Source organism: Pseudorasbora parva, chromosome 3, assembly GCF_024679245.1.
Source record: "Pseudorasbora parva isolate DD20220531a chromosome 3, ASM2467924v1, whole genome shotgun sequence".
In the NCBI taxonomy this organism is placed as follows: domain Eukaryota; kingdom Metazoa; phylum Chordata; class Actinopteri; order Cypriniformes; family Gobionidae; genus Pseudorasbora; species Pseudorasbora parva.
The window spans coordinates 11370776-11391435 of record NC_090174.1 but is presented as its reverse complement, the minus strand read 5'-3'; the positions used below and the strand labels follow the sequence as shown (position 1 = coordinate 11391435).

The 20660-nt window shown below is 39.6% G+C and overlaps 2 protein-coding genes across 5 annotated transcripts in view; one reads left to right on the top strand and one right to left on the bottom strand.

Moving 5' to 3' along the window:
- Positions 1-2500: 2500 nt before the first annotated feature.
- LOC137071747 (uncharacterized) lies at positions 2501-9646 on the bottom strand. Of its 3 annotated transcripts, none has more exons than XM_067439943.1 (6): positions 9456-9646; positions 8233-8313; positions 8037-8148; positions 7170-7230; positions 7006-7088; positions 2501-2880 (listed from the first exon to the last, which is right to left on the bottom strand). In XM_067439943.1, exons 3-6 carry the CDS (start codon positions 8143-8145, stop codon positions 2513-2515), a joined length of 621 nt encoding a protein of 206 aa, XP_067296044.1. In that variant the 5' UTR covers positions 8146-8148; positions 8233-8313; positions 9456-9646; the 3' UTR covers positions 2501-2512. The 3 variants fall into 3 exon arrangements, with proteins under 3 accessions (XP_067296044.1, XP_067296046.1, XP_067296045.1); XM_067439945.1 differs by having other exon boundaries at positions 8249-8313; XM_067439944.1 differs by having other exon boundaries at positions 8037-8313.
- Positions 9647-16432: 6786 nt separating this feature from the next.
- Positions 16433-20660, top strand: part of rabep1 (rabaptin, RAB GTPase binding effector protein 1) — a 45214-nt gene continuing 40986 nt past the window's right edge. For both annotated transcript variants that reach the window (XM_067437797.1, XM_067437796.1), the window contains exons 1-2: positions 16433-16582; positions 20483-20611. In XM_067437797.1, the coding sequence (XP_067293898.1) occupies positions 16537-16582; positions 20483-20611 (175 nt within the window). In that variant the 5' untranslated portion in view covers positions 16433-16536. The remainder of the gene's footprint in view (positions 16583-20482; positions 20612-20660) is intronic.

Here is a 20660-nt window from a genome sequence, read left to right as displayed (position 1 = left end):
GTACTGCATTTTTTTTTCTTCAAAAAGCATTTATTTCAAGTTCAAACATTTACAGGACTAAAAGAAAAATGCATACTGTAGTATTAAACATTAAAGTCAGAGCAAATATCATGTGATTTATAGCCATAATATATATTAATATATTTCTCATAGTCCTGAGAAGTTTCATTAACATTTTTTGAACTTACCACACAACCACTTCCGAACAATATGGTAATTAAACAGAAAATGACGTTTTTGAAGATGTATTGCAATAACAATAGGAAGTGAAAGATAGCTTTAATTGAGATACCATGCCATTAGTTCTTGCTTCATGTAGAAGTGTGTGTGTGTGTGTGTGTGTAGGAAAATAAAAATTTGAACACCCTGCTATTTTGCAAGTTCTCCCGCTTAGAAGTCATGGAGAGGTCATGGACCTGACCAATACAGAATAGCACTTACTGATCACCACAGCAACGACCAAAAAGCACACACTTCTGGATCATATCTACGTCTCTCATCCAGATTTGTGACTTCCGCCGGGTGTGTTACATAGTTAGCATAGCTATCATAATCCGGTGTGCTGTATTTTGCGTACTTGAGTTTTTGTTGTAGATGGCTATTGCTGCGCGTTTAGCTAGAATGCCATACAAAACCAACCCATTGGGCCACTGTATCTGCATTAACGACAACAGCTGGGGCAACAGCCTTAGTCCAAATGGGTTGTTATCGTGGCTATCAAAATCCAGTGTTCTGTATTTTGCGTACGTGAGTTTTATAGATGGCTATAAAAAAATACAAATTAAAGAAATTGTGTACTGTGCTAATTAATTGAGACTTTTTACAGGTTGTTGGCCTTGTTTGTTTCGTTGCTTCTATTGCTCTCCCCTTTTTTGTAAGTCGCTTTGGATAAAAGCGTCTGCTAAATGATTAAATGTAAATGTAGGTCTGAAATTGTCATCGTAGGTGCATGTCCACTGTGAGAGACATAATCATTTTTTTTTTTTTAGATCCAGAAATTACAGTGTATGATTTTTAACTATTTATTTGTATGATACAGCTGCAAATAAGTATTTGTACACCTGAGAAAATCAATGTCAATATTTGGAACAGTAGCCTTCGTTTGCAATTACAGAGGTCAAACGTTTCCTGTAGTTTTTCACCAGGTTTACACACACTGCAGGAGGGATTTTGGCCCACTCCTCCACACAGATCTTCTCTAGATCAATCAGGTTTCTGGCCTGTCGCTGAGAAACACGGAGTTTGAGCTCCCTCCAAAGATTCTCTATTGGGTTTAGGTCTGAAGACTGACTAGCCCATGCCAGATCCTTGATATGCTTCTTACAGAGCCACTCCTTGGTTATCCTGGCTGTGCTTTGGGTCATTGTCATGTTGGAATGCCTCGACCCATCTTCAATGCTTTAATGAGGGAATGAGGTTGTTCCCCAAAATCTCGTAATACATGGCCCCGGTCCTCCTCTCCATAATACAGTGCAGTCGCCCTGTCCCATGTGCAGAAAAACACCCCCAAAGCATGATTCTACCACCCCCATGCTTTAAAGTAGGGATGGTTTTCTTGGGATGGTACTCATCATTGTTCTTCCTCCCAACACGTTTAGTGGAATTTTGACCAAAAAGTTATATTTTGGTCTCATCTGACCACATGACTTTCTCCCATGAATCCTCTGGATCATTTAAATGGTCATTGGCAAACTTAAGACGGGCCTGGACATGGCCTGGTTTAAGCATGGGAACCTTCTGTGCCATGCATGATTTCAAACCAACAGTAACCTTGGAGACGGTGGTCCCAGCTCTTTTAAGGTCATTGACCAGCTTCTCCCGTGTAGTTCGGGGCTGATTTCTCAACTTTCTTAGGATCATTGAGACCCCACGAGGTGAGATCTTGCAAGGAGCCCCAGTCTGAGGGAGATTGACAGTCATGTTTAGCTTCTTCCATTTTCTAATGATCGTTCCAACCTTGGACCTTTTTTCACCAAGCTCCTTGGCAATTTCCCTATAGCTCTTTCCAGCCTTGTGGAGGTGTACAATTTTGTCTCTAGTGTCTATGGACAGCTCTTTGGTCTTGGGCATGTTAGTAGTTGGGTTCTTACTGATTGTATGGGGTGGACAGGTGTCTTTATGCAGCTAAGGACCTCAAAAAGGTACATCTAATTTAGGATAGTTAATGGAGTGGAGGTGGACATTTTAAAGGCAGACTAGCAGGTTTTTGAGAGTCAGAATTCTAGCTGATAGACAGGTGTTCAAAAATGTATTTGCAGCTCTATCATACAAATAAATAGTTAAATAATCATATATTGTGATTTCTGGATTTTTTATTATTTTAGATTATGTCTCTCACAGTGGACATGCACCTACGATGACAATTTCAGATCCCTCCATGATTTGGGAGAACTTGCAAAATAGCAGGGTGTTCAAATACTTATTTTCCTTACTGTATATATGTATGTGTGTGTGTGTGTATATATATATATATATATATATACATATATATACTTTTCTTTTTTTTATCTTTTCACCCTACATCATCATAATCCTCACTGTCATCGTTAGCAGGGATTTCAATGTCTTCAATGTCATCATAATCCTCACTGCCATCGTTAGCAGTGATTTCAATGTCTTCAATGTCATCATAATCCTCACTGTCATCGTTAGCAGGGATTTCAGTTTCTTCAGTGTTCTCATAATCCACGCTGTCGTTGTTAGCAGGGATTTCAATCTCATCCATGCCATCATAATCCTTGCTGACTTGATCTTGACTTTTTTTCTCTACTGGGGTGTAGTGTGGCGTGAAGTTGGGTTGTTGGGGTGCAGGAGGGGAGGTGGACTCCTCAACCTCAACATAGTCCAGCACGGACTCCACTTCCTCATAACTCTGATCCACTGGAAATTTAAACATGATTTCAAACTGGTTACATTTCTGTTGCAAAGGGTTTTTGCTAATTTAAATATGCTGAGAAAAAGAAGTATGAAGAGCAAAGCTTTTTTTCATGTTGACATTTAATATGACATTAAAGACATAGTGACCATGAACTGGCCTCAATAAATAATTGTAGGTTAGAGGCAGGTGGTATTGAAGAAAGGGCATTCTCATTCTAGAGGATAGAGCATTTGATTGGACAAACAATTGGATACGCCCCATAGTCATCGATATATTTTTTTTAATCAGTTTTCCTGAAAAAGAGAAACTTAATACAAATTAGTATATCTGTTAAAAGGTTATTTTATTTAACATTTAGGAGTACCCTAACATGAAATACATGTTTTTGGATCAGTGTGTTACTTAGCCCTGTCATTTGTTGGCATCTGTAGGAGCTTGTTTTCATCAATTGAACATGCTGAATTGAAACTTGTCAGGTCATGGAATGTCTGGGAAGTGATGTATTGTAATCTGGTGATTGTCCCTGTTTGTCACCATCTATCGGTGCAGAGTGAATTGGCCTTTACAGTGGTGCTGAAAACCTGGGCGGAGAACTTCATCAGGCTCTCGTGAACATGAGAATGGAGCATTTGTGTCTCTACTGTGGTGTAGTGTGGTGTGAAGGTGGGTTGTTGGAGTGCACTTGAAATTCACTGGAGGAGGATCTGCAGATGTTGCTGAACTTGATGAGCAAGGATCCAGACACATCATCCATCATTCCCTAAATGCTACTGATGACAATGGGTCCTGATGTGCCAGAAGCACTTTTTGACCTCGGCAGTGGCATGTGGGTGGCTGCGCACACAGTGGCCAGTGCAAGAGTCATAAGCTTTTGGCTGCACCCCAGAGCAACATCTTCAGTGCTTTCAGTTTGTTGAGCTGAGAGAGAGCAGATGGCCATTTGTGATAGCCCAGCAGCACAACAACGCTATCCGCTGGTGGTTACAAGCAGGGACCCGCAACGTCGATGAGATCATCAATCTGGTGGGCCTTGAAGAGTTCATTACTCGGCTTCTGAAAGGGACAACCAATTGGTTCCAGTGCCACAACATGAAATATCTGATCTGTAGCTGTGTATTATTCCTTATTATTCCACAAATGAATATAAAACAGCAGAGATTGCAGCCGACCTGAGACCTAAGACCAAAAAGGATGTGAGAGTAACATTTTAGGAATAGATGGTAATATCCCTTGGTTTTATCGCACCTCCCTGAGATGAGTGGGGAACAGATGTGGTGGTGATAGAGGGAGGGAAGTACAAAGCTTCATTGGGGTCATCAGGTGGGAACTCTCTTTCTTTTGTGTGTAGATTATATATGCCCTCAACACCTCCAGAGGACTCATCGGTGACATCTGTCGCCCCAGTTGCGCCCCCTCTGCTTTTACCCCACTCTGTAGTCTGTAGTCACAGGGCCAAAAAACCTCTTAATCCACATCGGCTGCTAGTTCAGCATACCTAAGACTCTTACTTTAGTAGGCCTCCTCCACAGTATCCCAGGGCCCAGTTAGCTCTATGATATATACAGTGCAAAGTGTGGAGGACCAAAGCACAATGTCTGAGATTGGTAACTGCAATTTTGTGTGGGGAAAAAAGGCCTCTGCTTCAGGTTCACTAAAAGTTTCCATTCACAAGCTCCACAAAACTGTCCAGAATTTGGGGTCTTCACTTTGACCTCCCTTGCCCCTTCTCCTACAAACTTCTTTACTGGAGCATAAAGAATGGAGGAGGTAAGGCATTGATGGAGGTCCGTCTGGAGTCTAATGATGCTGCAAGATACTTCAGCACCTGGTATGCCTCCACGTATAGTGACCTTGCATCAAGCTTACCTTGCAGACAACCAAGATGTGCTTCAGGTTTGCTGGTTATGAGCAGAGTACGATATTCTCCGTACCATTTGCTGAGGTTCACTGGAGTTGGGATGACATCATAGGGGGCTCATAACAGGAAATTAATTTCTCCTTCCCGGTGGCAACTCCCACCCATCTCATCTCCCTGCCCTTGCATTGCTTGGGAGATAGCTTTTGCACATCTCATTGTTTGCTCTTTCTGACACACCTCCTCAACCACAAGTTTTGTAGAGTCCACTTTGTTGCAGTTTTGAGGGCACAGACTCTTTTGGCTATAAATGGATAATGGGATTCCACCAGTGTTATATAGACAGTTCCTAAGACTTTCTGGTTATTATAGGTTTATGCTTGATTATTCGGCCTTCACAAACCCGCTGACTGATCTCATTAAAAGGGGAGCTCAAGATCCGGTCCAGTGGAGGGAGCTACGCCAACAGGCATTCACACAGGCTGCTCTGTGTGACAAGCTGCTGTTACTTTCTCCTGACTTTAATCTCCCTTTTGTGTTTCGGACAGACACATTGGACATGAACATGCCCAGTGCTGTACCTCAGTCATAAGCTCAGGCAGTTTGGTAGGTTAGGGCTGTCAAAACCTGGCTGTCTTTAACTTGGGTCGGAGCTAAACTTTGCAGAACTAAACTTTTCTGAAATCCACTGCCGCTTCAATATACTATATATATATATATATATATATATATATATATATATATATATATATATATATATATATATATATATATATATAGCCTAATTAAAATCATAATCAAAACCTTAATCTATATTTATCTTCCTATATTATTATAATGATTCTTTCCAGTTATAATTTTGCTTTATGTTTCTTGTTTTCTAAAGTGTCTTTCATTTAAGTTAATATATTTTATTCCTTTTATATTTCCTTTTACTGAAACACTTAAGAGTCAAGATGAATATTGCCTGTACTATTGTCTGTACCTCTCACTGTGAGAAAGCACGTTATCAGTATGTTTTGGTCAGAACTGGAGCTTTATCAGCTCCAACCTTAAGAGAGACTGTGTATCTGTGTAAGTGCACAATATTCTATGTTACAGATCAGTGTTGAGAATGGTGTATAATGGGCACCCTAAGAGATGGGTGGACTTGTTGTTCTGGGCAAGCTGGCGCCTTCATAGGTCACTATGGGCCTAATTCCGGAGTAAAAGCATCAACAAGTGACACGTCTATGAAAACGTGCATCCGATTAACTGACGTGTGGAAATTTACCATGATTGTGCATTGTCTCTGCACCAACCAGAACCATCCACATTGCAGTAATGACGTGGATAAGACCTTGAAAACGGTATAACTGTTGGGACAATTGAATGTACGATAGGACGAGGCAATGAGACGGTGAGAGAGGGAGCACGGCCTACGAACTCCTTGTCAGACTTGAAGCTGACTTCTGCTTTTGAAACTGCAAACTATTCTTAAGTAAATTTTTCTTTTAATTAATTACACTCCTGACTCTTGGTCTTCATTTCTTCACTACACTCTAAAAAATGCTGGGTTAAAAACAACCCAAGTTGGGTTGAAAATGCACCGACCCAACAATTGAGTTGTTTTAACCCAATGGTTGAGTTGTTTTAACCCAGTGGTTGAGTTGTTTTAACCCAGTGGTTGGGTTAAATGTTGCTTAAGACAACCCAATTGCTGGGTAAGAACAACTCAACCATTGGGTTAAAACAACCCAATTGTTGGGTCGGTGCATTTTCAACCCAACTTGGGTTGTTTTTAACCCGGCATTTTTTAGAGTGTACTGGTCCTGGGTCATAAGCTGTTAACCCCTAACAAAAGTCATCATGTTTTCAACTGTGACAGTGAATGGTTATCAGTATCAACTAATCACTGGATTTTTAACATTTTTGGAGACTGATGCGCCATTGTAATAGGAATAATACTGCATGATGTTCCTGAATAAATATTTTTTTTGGTTGAATGCTGTTATTGTAGGAACATCAATTTTACATTTCCATGCCCCTGAATATGACGCTGAACAGAACAAACTGTGATTAGTTGCTTTTACATGTCAGCCATATGGTCTCTGGATGGTCCTATAGCCAATGAAAATTATTATTGAATCCAGATCTTCTGCCATCAATCTGAAGATTTGGCTAAATGAGACTACCAAAATATAGATCATCCGTGTGGATCTGAAAATCAGCCCGTTCTGTTCGTACTGGAGTTATTGTAAGTTAAAATAAAGTTTATAAAAACAGAACTGACCAGAATTCATGGACAGGAACTGATCTCTTGAAGGTAAAGGTGGTTTCCAATTCTCAACTTCTTTGTGATAAACTTGGTTATCCCTGTAATAGAAAAAGTATTTTGTTTTTTAGAGTATAAACACATTAAAAATATCTGAACTTAAATGACCTTGACAGACTTACTGTTTTTTAAAATTTGTGCCATTGTAATGATTTGGCTTTGCTTGTGTACTGTACCAAGCACCTAGAAAAAGAGCAAAGAAAAATTGAAGGATTGATGTGAAAAATGTTAAATAAAATTAATCAAACAGTGGTATACAGCAGTCAAACTTGTAATAAGGAAGTGGTCACTGGCCTATTTTCAGTAACCATGAGGTTAAGTTTATGTGAAATGGTTATTTCCTGTAGCTTTATGTCGGTTTCAACCATCTACTTCAAACCCCTCTTAAATATGAAAATAACTTCTGTGAATTCCTTCTAATATTGCTAATATTCAATTAACTAGCGTTTTCCTTTTCAATAACTGTGTTATTTATAAAGTGGAGTAAAAAATGTGACACTGGGAGACACACTTTCTGTCTCTGTATTACCATTCAAAAGTTGTCTCAGTATATTTATTTAATTTTTCGGAAAGAAATGAATGTGTTTATTACAGCATGGATACATTTAACTGAACAAAAAGTGACTAAAGCCATTTATAATTTCTATTTCAATTAAATGCAGTTCTTTTATTAATCAAATAATCCCAATGTATCATGATTTCCACAAAATATTAAGCACAATCATTTTCAACATTGAAAATGATATGAAATATTTCTTGAGGACCAAATCAGTATCGTGTGACACCACGAAGGAATAAATGACATTAAAATAAAGTTCAAATAGGACATTGTCATATTTCAAAATAATACAGTTTTACTGTATTATATTGTCATCCAGTTCTACAACAGAATTGTGGCTAACCACACTCATTAAATGCTCTATTTACCATATTTTTATTTCTTTGTGTGGCTCAACAGAACCCCTGTAGAGTTGTTAGATGTGTTTTACCTCTTTTACTGATGCAAACATTGATGAAAATGAAAATGATTACTACCACCAGCGACACCAGAATGATGGCCAGCAGTAATGCTGTCCAGAAGTGTTGACGCAAGAACATTTTCTATGAAGAAACAGAAAATGTTTGGATTCAATGATATCACTAACAGATAAAGGGCATTTAGGTTTATATTACAATGAATAATACTTTAAACTCCAGCTACTTCTCCTTTTCAGCGCTGTTCAGGCACATGCTTGAAGTTTCTTGTTTTCCAGTCAGCTGTGTTTCCTGGGTAGAGAGTGCACCCTAGTTTTAATATGCTTCCAATAGCTTTCACAATCTATTTTGCAATGACAGAAAAATAATCTAGATGAATAATGAATGCAGGATGCTGGAATGAATACAGTAATTGCCATTGTAATATTCCAGATTTATCTCCATCTATGGCTTGAATACAACATTTTCTCTCTCTATCATGCTCACAGCACTCATCCTGCGAAGGCACAAGTTTTACATATGATTAACTGACTTCCTGCATCATTCTTAGCACTGGCTTATGAGCTTCACTTCACTGACCATCTAAATTTAGAGATTCATTTATCTCAATAGTTATGCGTAGTATCTTCACAAACAGAATTAAGCAATAGACAAGCATTCACACAAGTGATCTTAAAGGTTTACATCAAATTAAGCTGTTATATTGATTTATGCTATTGTGAGAAAATATAATGCAAACCATATTGACTTAGAACTTAGAGTGGTCTTAATAATAATGAGCTATAGATAAACACAAACTTACATATTGGCATAATGACATTATAATAATAATATTCTAGCTTACACTGATACTGTTATTAGCATAATTTTCACTTGATTTTAATTTATGCTTTCATGGTCCACTTTAGACATTCTACTAACCAAATGTAAACTAACTCTCATTAGAGCTTTAGTAGACGGTTAGGGTTCAGGTTAGTAAGTTGACATTATTGCTAAATTAGTTATAGTCAGTAGAATGTCTGTTTGGGATCTTTAAAATTAAGTGTTAGAAAATAATAAACAAGCCAAGTCAACTTTATTTATATAGCGCTTTTTACAATGCAGATTGTTTCAAAGCAGCTTCAGGAAAACGGGGATGCCATACAGCTCATTTCAATTATCATAATATGTGGGTAGATCACTCATTTAGTTTATGTTAATTCAGTTTACTATAATTAGACTCATTTGGATATTTGGTTGGAAATTTGTTACAGTCGGTAACTAAACAGTTAGTCTACTAATATTCCAATGACTAGTTGACTTGTAGCTTCAAAGTTACTCATAATCAGTAGAATGTCTAAAGTGGACCATTGAAATAAAGTGTTACATTCACAGCCTAATGGCTATTCACATGTTTTTGTGAAGATGAAAATAATAAGATAAAACATAATTACCTTTGTCTGTTGTAGATGACATCAGTCTTGCACATATTCTATAAACTGGCGATTACAGAAGTGTCACAGACATCTGGAAATTTTAAATAGACAAAGTTCTTCAGAACGTCCAGCTTCTCTGCCCAGTGCCCACTCACTAAAACTTCTTCCACATAAGCTGTAGGTCTGTATGACTCAGAAGTGTATTGTTAGTCAATTGTACATCGACTATGGTTTGGGGAGTTGAGAGAGAGAGAGAGAGAGAGAGAGAGAGAGAGAGAGAGAGAGAGAGAGAGAGAGAGAGAGAGAGAGAGAGAGAGAGAGAGAGAGAGAGAGAGAGAGAGAGAGAGAGAGAGAGAGAGAGAGAGAGAGAGAGAGAGCTACTGAGGGATGGTTTAAAACAGTAATAGTACTTCTGCTATTCTTCAGAGAACTGAATCCAGGCATGTCATTTGTCATCTCAAAGTTTTATGGATTGTTGCGGGCGTGGCCTCTATAAGCAACTTTATTTCTTTACATTTATGGACGCTGTTTTGTCCTATACATTGAGTGATACTGATAATGTCTTCTCACAGCTAATTTGTCCAATCTGTTTTTTTCTTCTCACAGTTTAAGCCAATTTAATGCAACGTGCTGTAGTAATTCATCCTCATACACCCCGCCTCCTTCTCCCTCACAAAATGCACAAAATGATAGTTAGTAGACAAGAATAGATGTATACATTTTTACAAACAATGCAACCAGCAGAGATGTACAGAGGTGGAGAGGAAACAGGAGGAGAGGCACCTAATATAAGGTCCCGTTCTTCGCGATTCCATCTTTCAAAATTTAGCTAGTGTGTAATGTTGCTGTTAGAGCATAAATAATACCTGTAAAATTATAAAGCTCAAAGTTCAATGCCAAGCGAGATATTTTATTTAACAGAAGTTCCCTTTCAAAGCCTACAGCAAACGGCCGGTTTGGACTACAGCAGGAAGTGCAGGGATGTAATGACGTCACTAGAAACGTTTGTTGACTAACCCTCCGCCCACAAGAACACGCAAAATAGGGGACGAGGTCTTGTTGCTCTCCGACATGGAGAAGAGCGCGCATTCAGCGCTTGCATCTCCCCGTTATGGTAAGAGGCGGGACCACAACACGGGAAGCGCTGGCCCAATCAGAACTCGTTACGTGTTTCTGAAGGAGGGACTTCATAGAACAAGGAAATCATCAGGCCGTTTTTAGGACAGAGGAAACAGCGTTGTACAGATAAGTAAATTGTGTGAAAAATATTTAAATGTTTTTTTTTTACACGCGAAACATGAACTCGTGTTATATTGCACACTGTAAACATAATCAAAGCTTCGAAAACACGCCAAGAATGGGACCTTTAATTTCAAAAATATTTTTTTAATGTATAGCTATAATTACAGGCTATTGTAAAAAGTATACAAGTATACTAATAATAACAGTATAGTTTTGAATTGATTTTATTATAAATATGTGGCTATATTGCAGCGCTCCCTTAGTGCTTGCCTGTGTCCCAATTTACAGTCTATAGTCCTGTAAAAAAAGTGCTTATTATTAATCCTGAATAGTATGTGGTATTAATAATTTGTAATACTTTTTAGAGCAGAGTGCACAATGAGATGCAGGGCTTATCTATTTTGCACGATTTGCAGTGTGTTCACCACTGCTCAATATGTGCAACTCCGACTATGGGTTACCAAAATTGGCCATCATGTCCTTTTTTCTGTTCACAGATGATCGGAGGATATTGTGTGGCCTTTATTGCAATTTGAAGATTTTTGTAAAATCACATCTGTTTTTGCTTTTCAAATGGTTTAATATATTGCATGCTCATTTATTTATAAAAATGATTGATCATAAATTATATTGATGATAATAAATAATAATAATATTGGGCTTGTTTTGGGCTTGTGTTTGAATCTTGAATCTTGGGCTTGTTGCTTATTTGTCTCACAAGTGTTGGCAACACTGGTGGGGACACATTTCAAGGTAGGAAGGCATCAAAGCATGTCTGAACCTAATGCTATCTTCACTTCCTGTCTCCTCCTTCATCTGATAGAATTTTGAAGGCAGCATAAATTTGCTGCCTTTGATATCCCACAATGCTATGTGTTCTGTTCAGTGGCAGTTGAGTTAGAAAAAAAAGGTGCTGTCTGAAAGTTGTGGTTGCTGGACAGTTTTTGTCTAAATGTACCTTTTTGACCAACGTTTTTCACTTCTGATGTCAATTTTGGTGAGAAATTACTAACATTGCAATTACATATTTGTTTAGTTCTCACCAAAGCTTCCTTTATTTAGCTGTAGATCATTACACTGTTACACTGCCTCAGAAGTCTGTTTGGCGAAATCAGTTTCATGAGGTACTTTTGTGCATTTACTGTGTGAAAGGCAGCGAGGCAACAAGTCAGCTGACTAAGGCCAATGTCTGCCATATTTATCTCCTCACCAGAGTTTTTGAAGTGCCTTAAAACGTGGAGAATTATTCAATGTGTTGTTGTTAATTTCTGCTGAAACAGGAAGACAGGGCAGGACATAAAAATAGCCACCATATAAATATTCCAATTAAATGGTAAAGCATTACGCTGGGCGGAAACGCTGTATGCACAGAATTACCCAGTTTTGCAGTCCAAGTCAAGCTTTGTGGCCCATTTCAAGGATGTGTTCGGGAAACCTGCCTGGGATGCGTCAATTGGTGAGAGATTGTGGTGATGTCGATTCATGAGTATGCTCTACTATTTCGGACCTTGACCGCTGCCAGCAGATAGAATGAACAGTCGTTGTTGACCACCTATCGTCAAGGTTTGGATCCCTGTGTGTGCTTGCATCTCGCTGCATACGTGGATGCCATCGGGCTTGAACGTTTCATCCAACTATCCATCCCCTTCGCCACTCGTATGCAGTCGTGTATTGAAGAACACCAGGGCCAGTTCATGAACTTCCAGTCTCTCCGCCCACCAGAACCATTACACGAACCCATGCAACTAGATAACCAACGTTTGATTATAACCAGCCTTGCATTGATTATCGTGCCCTCAACAAGTTCCGATATCCACTTCCTCTTGTCCAGACAGCGCTGGAACATCTCCGGGGTGCCACTGTGTTCACCAAGTTGGACCTCTGCAGCGCCTACAACCTCATCCGGATACGTGAGGGGGACGAGTAGAAGACCGCCTTTGTGACCCCTACTGGCCACTACGAGAACCTCGTCATGCCCTATGGCCTGGCCTTCGTATTCCAGGACTTCATACATGAGGTGCTCTGGGAGTTCCTCTACAAGTCAGTTTTGGTGTATATTGATGATATCCTGATCTACTCCCGGAGCCTAGCCGAACATCGCCACCACGTTGCGGAGGTCCTGCAATGCCTGAGGGACTTCCAGCTCTACCTCAAGGCCGAAAAATGCTCCTTCCATCAGCCCTCAGTGCAGTTCCTTGGCTATAACATCGACCACAGTGGCATCCGGATGGACAAGAGGAAAGTAGAGGGCATCAGATCCTGGCCCACTCCATCATCCATCAAAGAGCTCCAACGTTTCCTCGGGTTTGCCAATTTCTATCGCCGTTTCATCAAGAACTACAGTCTCATCTCCAGACCACTCACCCACCTCCTCCGTTGCAAGCCCAAGTCTCAAGAACGCCTTCACCACCGCTCCCCTCCTGGTCCATCCAGATGGCCTTCGTCATCGAGGTTGATGCCTCCACCACCGGAGCAGGAGCGGTGCTCTTGCAACACAGAGTCGGCTCCATCCATGCGCCTTCTTCTCTCGGAAGTTCAACCCGGCGGAGGTCAACTACGACATCAGCAACCGTGAGTTATTGGCCATCAAGCTCGGCTTGGAGGAGTGGAGGCATTGGCTGGAACATCCCGTCATCTTGTTAACCGACCATAAGAACCTTGAGTATCTCCGAGGCGCCAAGCGGCTGAACCCTCGTCATGCTAGATGGGCACTCGTCTTCACGAGGTTCAATTTCACTATATTGTATCGTCCAGGTTCCAAGAATGTCAAGGCCGATACTCTGTCTCGTCTCCACGCTCCTGAGAAAGCCCCCAAAAGTTCTGAGCCCATCCTGCCCGAGAAGCTCTTCCTCCATCCCATCACCTGGTCTGAGGAAACGATTCCTCCCGCCAGTGCCTCCAACTCCACTCCGCCAGGTTGTCCGCCAGGACTCCAGTACATTACCCGCTCACAACGCACTCCCTTGGTTCACTCTGGTCACACGTTGGGCACTGGCCACCCAGGGGCCAATGAAACCCTCTCGCTGCTACCCGAACGCTTCTGGTGGCCCAACATGGCGGCAGATGTGAGAAGGTACGTGAGAGGGTGTCCGGATTGTGCCATCGCCAAGAGTCCCCGGCACCTCCCTGCCGGTAAGCTGCTTCCTCTGCCCGTTCCCAATCGGCCATGGTCACACCTAGGGGTGGACTTTTTCACTGACCTGCCTGTGTCCGATAGCCATACCTGTATCTTAGTTGTTGTGGATAGATTCTCCAAGTCATGTCTTCTGATTCCTTTGAAAGGGTTACCGGGTGCCATGGAAACCGCAGAGATAATGCATAATGTCGTTTTCAGATATTTTGGAATTCCTGAGGATATCGTGTCAGATCGAGGACCCCAGTTCATCTCCCGAGTGTGGAAGGCCTTCCATTCACTTCCATTCACTCCTAGGTGTGACCGTGAGCCTGTCATCCGGGTATCACCCTCAGACAAATGGGCAGACGGAAAGGAAGATCCAGGAGATCGGCAGGTTCCTCCGTACCTTCTGTCACGGTCACCAGAACTCCTGGAACCAGTTCCTTGGGTGGGCCGAGTACGCACAAAACTCGCTCCGTCAGGCCACCACAGGTTTAACCCCCTTCCAGTGCATACTCAGCTACCAACCCCCGCTGTTCCCTGTGCCTCCTTCGTCTCCACCGTCTAGTGTCTCCTCGTCCTTCGATCACCAGTGTCCTGTGGCTGTGTTTTTCGTATTCCATTGTCTGTCTCCATCGTCATTCTGAGTCTCTACGCATCTCTCACCTGGCTGTCATCATCTCAAGACCCCAATCTGGACTGCACTCCACTCTGCTCACTCTACTGGTCTGCTCAATAAACCATTTCATATAACACCTTTGTCTCTGCAGTTCTGTACCGTAACACTGAGCATGTAATATATCAAAAGAAAGAGCTGATCAAAACCCCCAATGCTTCACTGTAGCTCGGGTCCACATTTCATTAGATAGTTTTGATTTATATGATGTTTAAAGCTACACTGTGTAACTTTTTTAGTTTATTCTTAGCTAAAAACACTTAGGTCATTCAAAAATATATGTGCTCATTAATGTATATTTACTTTTTTCAAGTAATAAAGTATTCTCGTAAGTTTATAATATGCCATTGAAAATCCATACGGGTGAGGGGTTTGAATGCTGGTTGCCATGTTGCTCCTCCATCTTGAAAGGACATTAGCCAAAGAGGGACATACCCATAAATTCAAGCTTCGCCTTTCGCGTTTTAACACTCGATGGCACCGTGTCGAATGTGAAGAGGGGGATTGCCATGTTAATCTTGGACTATATCGGCCACCGTAGTTAAAACGAAATCAGAATTGAGAGGAACAGAAACTATTATTCACTGGATGGTCATATACCTTTTCACCGCTAGATGGGGGAAATTATCACACAGTGTAGCTTTAATGTTGAAGATCACATTATTTTGCATAGGCCTATGCATTTGTTTACATATGATTGCTTGTTTTACTGCGTCTTCCTCGCATGTGTTTTGATGAGGAGATTCAGAAATTATTCAGAAGATGCGTATAGCGCCCCCTAACGTCTAACATTGAAAACATGGAAGCCCTGAAAAATCTGTGTTTGGAGGGGAAGTGTTTTCTCACAAATAATGGAAAATTCTGTGTCTAGCGGAGAAAGAGTTATTACACAGATCATACACATGCAATTTCTTTACTTATAAGTTATAATAGCAAGTAAAGAAATTGCATGTGTATGATCTGACATAACCGACTGTGTTTATGTGAACTTTGTGTGTTTTTGACAGTTAAGCACAAAACAATGTTTAAGAGAACTTTGTATAATACTCACATTTCTGTGTTCGTACTTCAGATGTGAGTGCTCAGAAAACCATCATACGTTTAGACTGATGTGGCTTTAAAATTCATGCAAATAATAAACTTTCATGATGATGAAGAACTGCAATGTCATGTGACTGGGTCCTCAATAGAGATGACAATCAAAACCAAACAGATGTTTTAGTTTTTTGCAAAGTATCCGAGGCATGAGCCGTAAATACTCCTCCCCCTTCTGGGGAGCTGCAGCTCATTTGCATTTAAAAATACATGCACGGAACTACAGACACATTTTGGGGACACTTGACACTTGTAAAAAGAGGTATAGGTCCTCTTTAAAGAGGGTGGTGTAGTAGAGGGTGAGGGACATTTAGCCTACTGAATTATTTGTGAGCTATTTATTTATTAATTTAATTTTTGTGTGCCTTTATACTTGTTGTATAGTAGGTGTTGCATTTGAACATTCAGAGATTTATTCATGGAATAAAAATATAAGGATGCCACTAGAAGGTGTAGTGAATTGTTAATGATTTTATTTATTAATTATGATGTTATAATTAATCATTTTAATTATTTATTATTTATTAAAATTTATTAATTTATTATTTTTTTCTCTTCAATTTGGTTGGTTGGTTGTTTTTATTGGCGTAGTACCGTGGAAAATGTACTGAATTATTTGTGAGATGTTCATTTATGAATTAAATTTTTGAGTGCATTTATTTTTGTGTTATAGTGGGTGTTATGGTCACTGACTTGTTAATTAATGTATTTATTGAAAATGCTACTAATATAGGCATCTCTTAAACCATAAAAGAGACACATATAAAGAACAAATGGAATAAATAAAATCGAGATATAATGTCAAGTTCATTAAACAAAGTCTTTGAAGACAGCTCCGCCCATTTGGGGTGCGCATGCGCAGTGCGTGTTATTTCTACAATGACGTTGCTCTGTCTCTATTAGCCTGTTCTGTTGGGCGCTCCTCACTTTCCTACAGAGAGCCGCTTTTCTAAACTCAGCCCCGGGAAACCATGGCCGAGCGGGCCTCGGGATCCACCCGGCCGCCTCACCATGACGGTAAGCGCCATTCTCGACAAAGAAAGGTTTATTGTGCTTATTTAGCTGTGCTCGTTATAGGCCCGCGGCCTGTTCGTCCACGGATTAGCCAGCAACAGTCAACCGGCTGACAGATAGCCTACATCTCTATTATCCTATTTATTAACACATTCTCATATGAAGCTTTAATGCTTGATATGTGTCGACGCTTCTAACAGAACTCTTCTCGCACAAAGCATTTGCTATGCTGATCTTTATGTTCACAAAAACGTGTAAGTTATATATGGTCAACATGATGATGTTGCATCCAGTGGTCAGCAGATGACAGCTGGACTGACAGAAAGTGGTTTCTGTTTTTAATGGTCTGCTATATTTGAAGTGACTGAACATCATGTGTACAGGTTCTTATTATTCAGGCTCGCGTGCGTTTACGTTCATACAGTGTTTTGGTGCACATATTGATTTTTTTTTTTTAAAAGCATGCATTAATGTATATGACACATAAGCATTACCTTGCACTGACCAAAAGTGTTGAATGGTTTTTAGAGCATGCCATTATTGTCACATACTTCAATGTATATGAAGTAGAATATGTTGCACAAGTCGACTTTATCACTTAAAGCACAATATGACAAAAAGTTTGTGATTTTTTTAGATAGAACTGATAGGTTGGTTTTCCATAACATGCAGTTTCCTGTGTAAATCGTAAATACACCCCTGACCACAATCACATAAGCTTTTTTTATGCATTTATATTTTTAGGTGTAAAGATCAAGTAAGATTTTATGGATTTTTTTTCCCTCTCCAAATATTAATGCAAATGTATGCATATGTTGTTTTGATCCTGTTGAGCTACATTTTTTTTTGCCATCCCTAAAGGCTCGTGGTTGCTTTGGGTGTAGTCGTCTACAGACTTTTCCTGCAAATACGTGTTTGTAAAATCTTGTATTTAGGCCAAATTAGAATAAAACCCAATGACAGAGATGTATGATCTGCCAGGACATGCTTGCGTTTGATTGACCGATGTGGTTTGTACCGGCTCGGACTTGGCACTAGAGTCTCTGCTCGTTTACTCGGATGAAGCTTGTGTAGAATGACGTAAGGATCTTCACTGAAGAAAGTAGTTTTGCTTGTTGGTTTCAGTTCTTTAAATGAATTTGCCAGCTGGAATAATGGTTATTGTTCAAGCTGAAGCTTTATCCTTATCATCTGTGGGTCTGATTCAATCAGCATATTTTTTACAGCAGCAAAAAGAGCAAGACATCATGTAATATAGTAATTTAGAAATGTATTTATTTTAATAGTGAATGCTATAAAAACGTTTGGTCTTTGGTTGGTTATCATTTATTGTAAGTTTGAAAAAAATAAATAATTGTATAGAGCACTTTCTAATCCTCCCTATTGCTCCAACCACTGTAAGAAGTTAAAGTAGTTTGTTTAAAGGTCCAAAGAGTAAAAGAAGACTTGCGCATGTTTGATTAGGGAAAGCGAATGACAATCAAATATGGACTCCAAAAACTCTGCACTATAAGCATAATACAAATAAGCGCCACAACTGTTGTGATCATTGATAACCAAATCAGTATATTTAAATGATTTCTGTCACGAGACAATACAGACTGTAGTGATGCTGAACATTCACATGAATAAACTACATGTATATTAAACTAGAAAACGGCTATTCTATTTTTGTTTTTAATTAAGTTCAATTAATGGATTATTTCACTTTAAAATGAAACTTAGACTGTCATTTTCTCACTCTCAGGCCATCCTAGGTGTATATGATTTTCTTCTGTGTCAGATGAACACAATCAGTTTTATTAATGGGGGGGGGAGGGGGGGGGTGTTAAATATTTAGATTTAGACGGACCACCTTTCAGTAGGTTGTGCCCTGCTCTGCCCTATGTTATGCTTTTTCCGCAAGTTGAATATTGAAGGCGGTTTGGCGGAAGGTATACATTTTACTTTATAAAGTTTTAAACATGGATATTTTTATATTTACATATAGCTACAAATCTTTCCTAACCCTCTGGAGATGTTTAGGATGGATGAATGGATGTGCTTTTTTGAGATTCATACTCAATGGACTGCCATTAAAAAGCTTGGAAGTATCAGGATATTTATTAATATAAATCTGATTGTGTTCATCAGACAGAAGAAAATCATATACACCTAGGATGGCTTGAGGGTGAGTAAATCATAGTCATTTTCATTAACAACATAATTTACCACAAGAAAAAAAAAAAAAAAAATACACAGCACTTATTTAAAACTAGAAACGTGTTTTGTGCACTGACACACGAAAGAGCTAACACTTGTATTATTATTTAGCCAAGCAAGCAAACTCTTAGGGGTGGTCGATATACCCTCAAAATTATATCACAAACAATATTTATGACGATATAGAAAAAATGGAACAAAGTTTTGTTGGGGATTGCAGCTGGAAGGCAGCATCATTTATTAGTGCAAACAAAATGAAGGGCATTGTCCATCCTTTTCCAATGAGCTACTGTCATTGATAGAATGTTTATTTCATAAACAAAAAAAGTGTAAATCTATTATCATAAGGAAGTAGCCTTGGTACAAAGTTATAAGTGTTTTTACTGGAAATTTTAAGTAAAACTATAACATTTTAGTTTAGCAATAACTAAAGCAATGCCTTGGTCTGTCTGAATATTCGATTCTGTTTGGCTGGAAGGTGTGCAATAAAATCGTTTAATGCACAGGTAGTTCCAAGTCAGATGAGTCATCGTTCTATTAAAGGTGGGGTAAGTGTTATTTCAAAACCGTTTTAGAAAAAGGACACAGGCCGAGTGGAATAACAAACTTGTAGCCAATCAGCAGGTAAGGGGCGTGTCTACGATTGATGGTGAGTAGAGCACTCGCTCTCGCTCTGTGCACGTCATTATTCAAAACACACGAGTCACACATGACGGACATTAGCCGAGAACTAGCTGCTTTTGCTTAACTATGCTCGTGTGTCTGTTCACTTGTTTGCCCATTTGCGATTGTATTGTGGCTCACTTCAGCGATGATAAAGACCCGTTCATTTCCACACCGTATGGAGCATCTAAATCTCCTCACTGTGCTTCAAGCATCAGCTCACAAAATGTGTCCGACAAGTAAGATACTATACTCCTAATTAGGGCTGCACGATATTGGAAAAAAATTACATTACGATATTTTTTTCCCCAACGATATATATTGCGATATTGAGAGCCATCAATCCAGGATAAAGTCAATAATTACCATTCCGTGATATTAATAATTTCACTAATAAGCAAGCTTCATTACAAGTGACAAAAAAAAACCGTATCACGGTTTTAGGGTCACGGGTTTCCATCCTGTACGGTTCTTGTTTTTTTAATCCAGAAATGTACTTCAGAATGATATATTGATTATCCACATGTTATGTTATGTTATGTTATGTTATGTTATGTTATGTTATGTTATGTTATGTTATGTTATGTTATGTTATGTTATGTTATGTTATCAAGAGGGCTTGAATGAGTTGTACCTAAAGTTGTACGTTTTGTACGATTTAGTACCTAAAAAGTTGTCTTATTAGGTACTAAATCGTCAGGAGGCTGACATGCTGCTCTTCGTGTACTCTCAGGCGGGTGTTGTTATATGCACGCTTTGGAAAGTAAATGTGCCATATGTCATCGCGTCGCTATATCATTGATATCGCGATATGCCACTTTTTTATCATGTAAAAATGTATACCGGTATTATTGTGGACGGTATGATATGACACACCCCTACAAACTCTTACATTTTTTTCCATTGAAAATGTTCCATCATGCATTATTTACACAGATTTTACTCTTGGTTGTAAAGAGCCCAAATGCCATTCAGAGGTTGGAGGTGTAGAGGTGTTGTGAATGTGTGGCACTGATGGACGATGTGTTGTTTTGGCAGGGGTTCTGCAGCAGCGCGCGGCCGAGCAAGAGCAGGAACGAACCGACTTCCTGAAGCTCAAACAACAGCTGGAGATGGAGTTCAACCAGAAGCGCGCCAAGTTTAAGGAGCTCTATCTGTCTAAAGAAGGTAATATATTGTTTACAATATCGGCTGATGGGCCAGTAAGATACAGAAA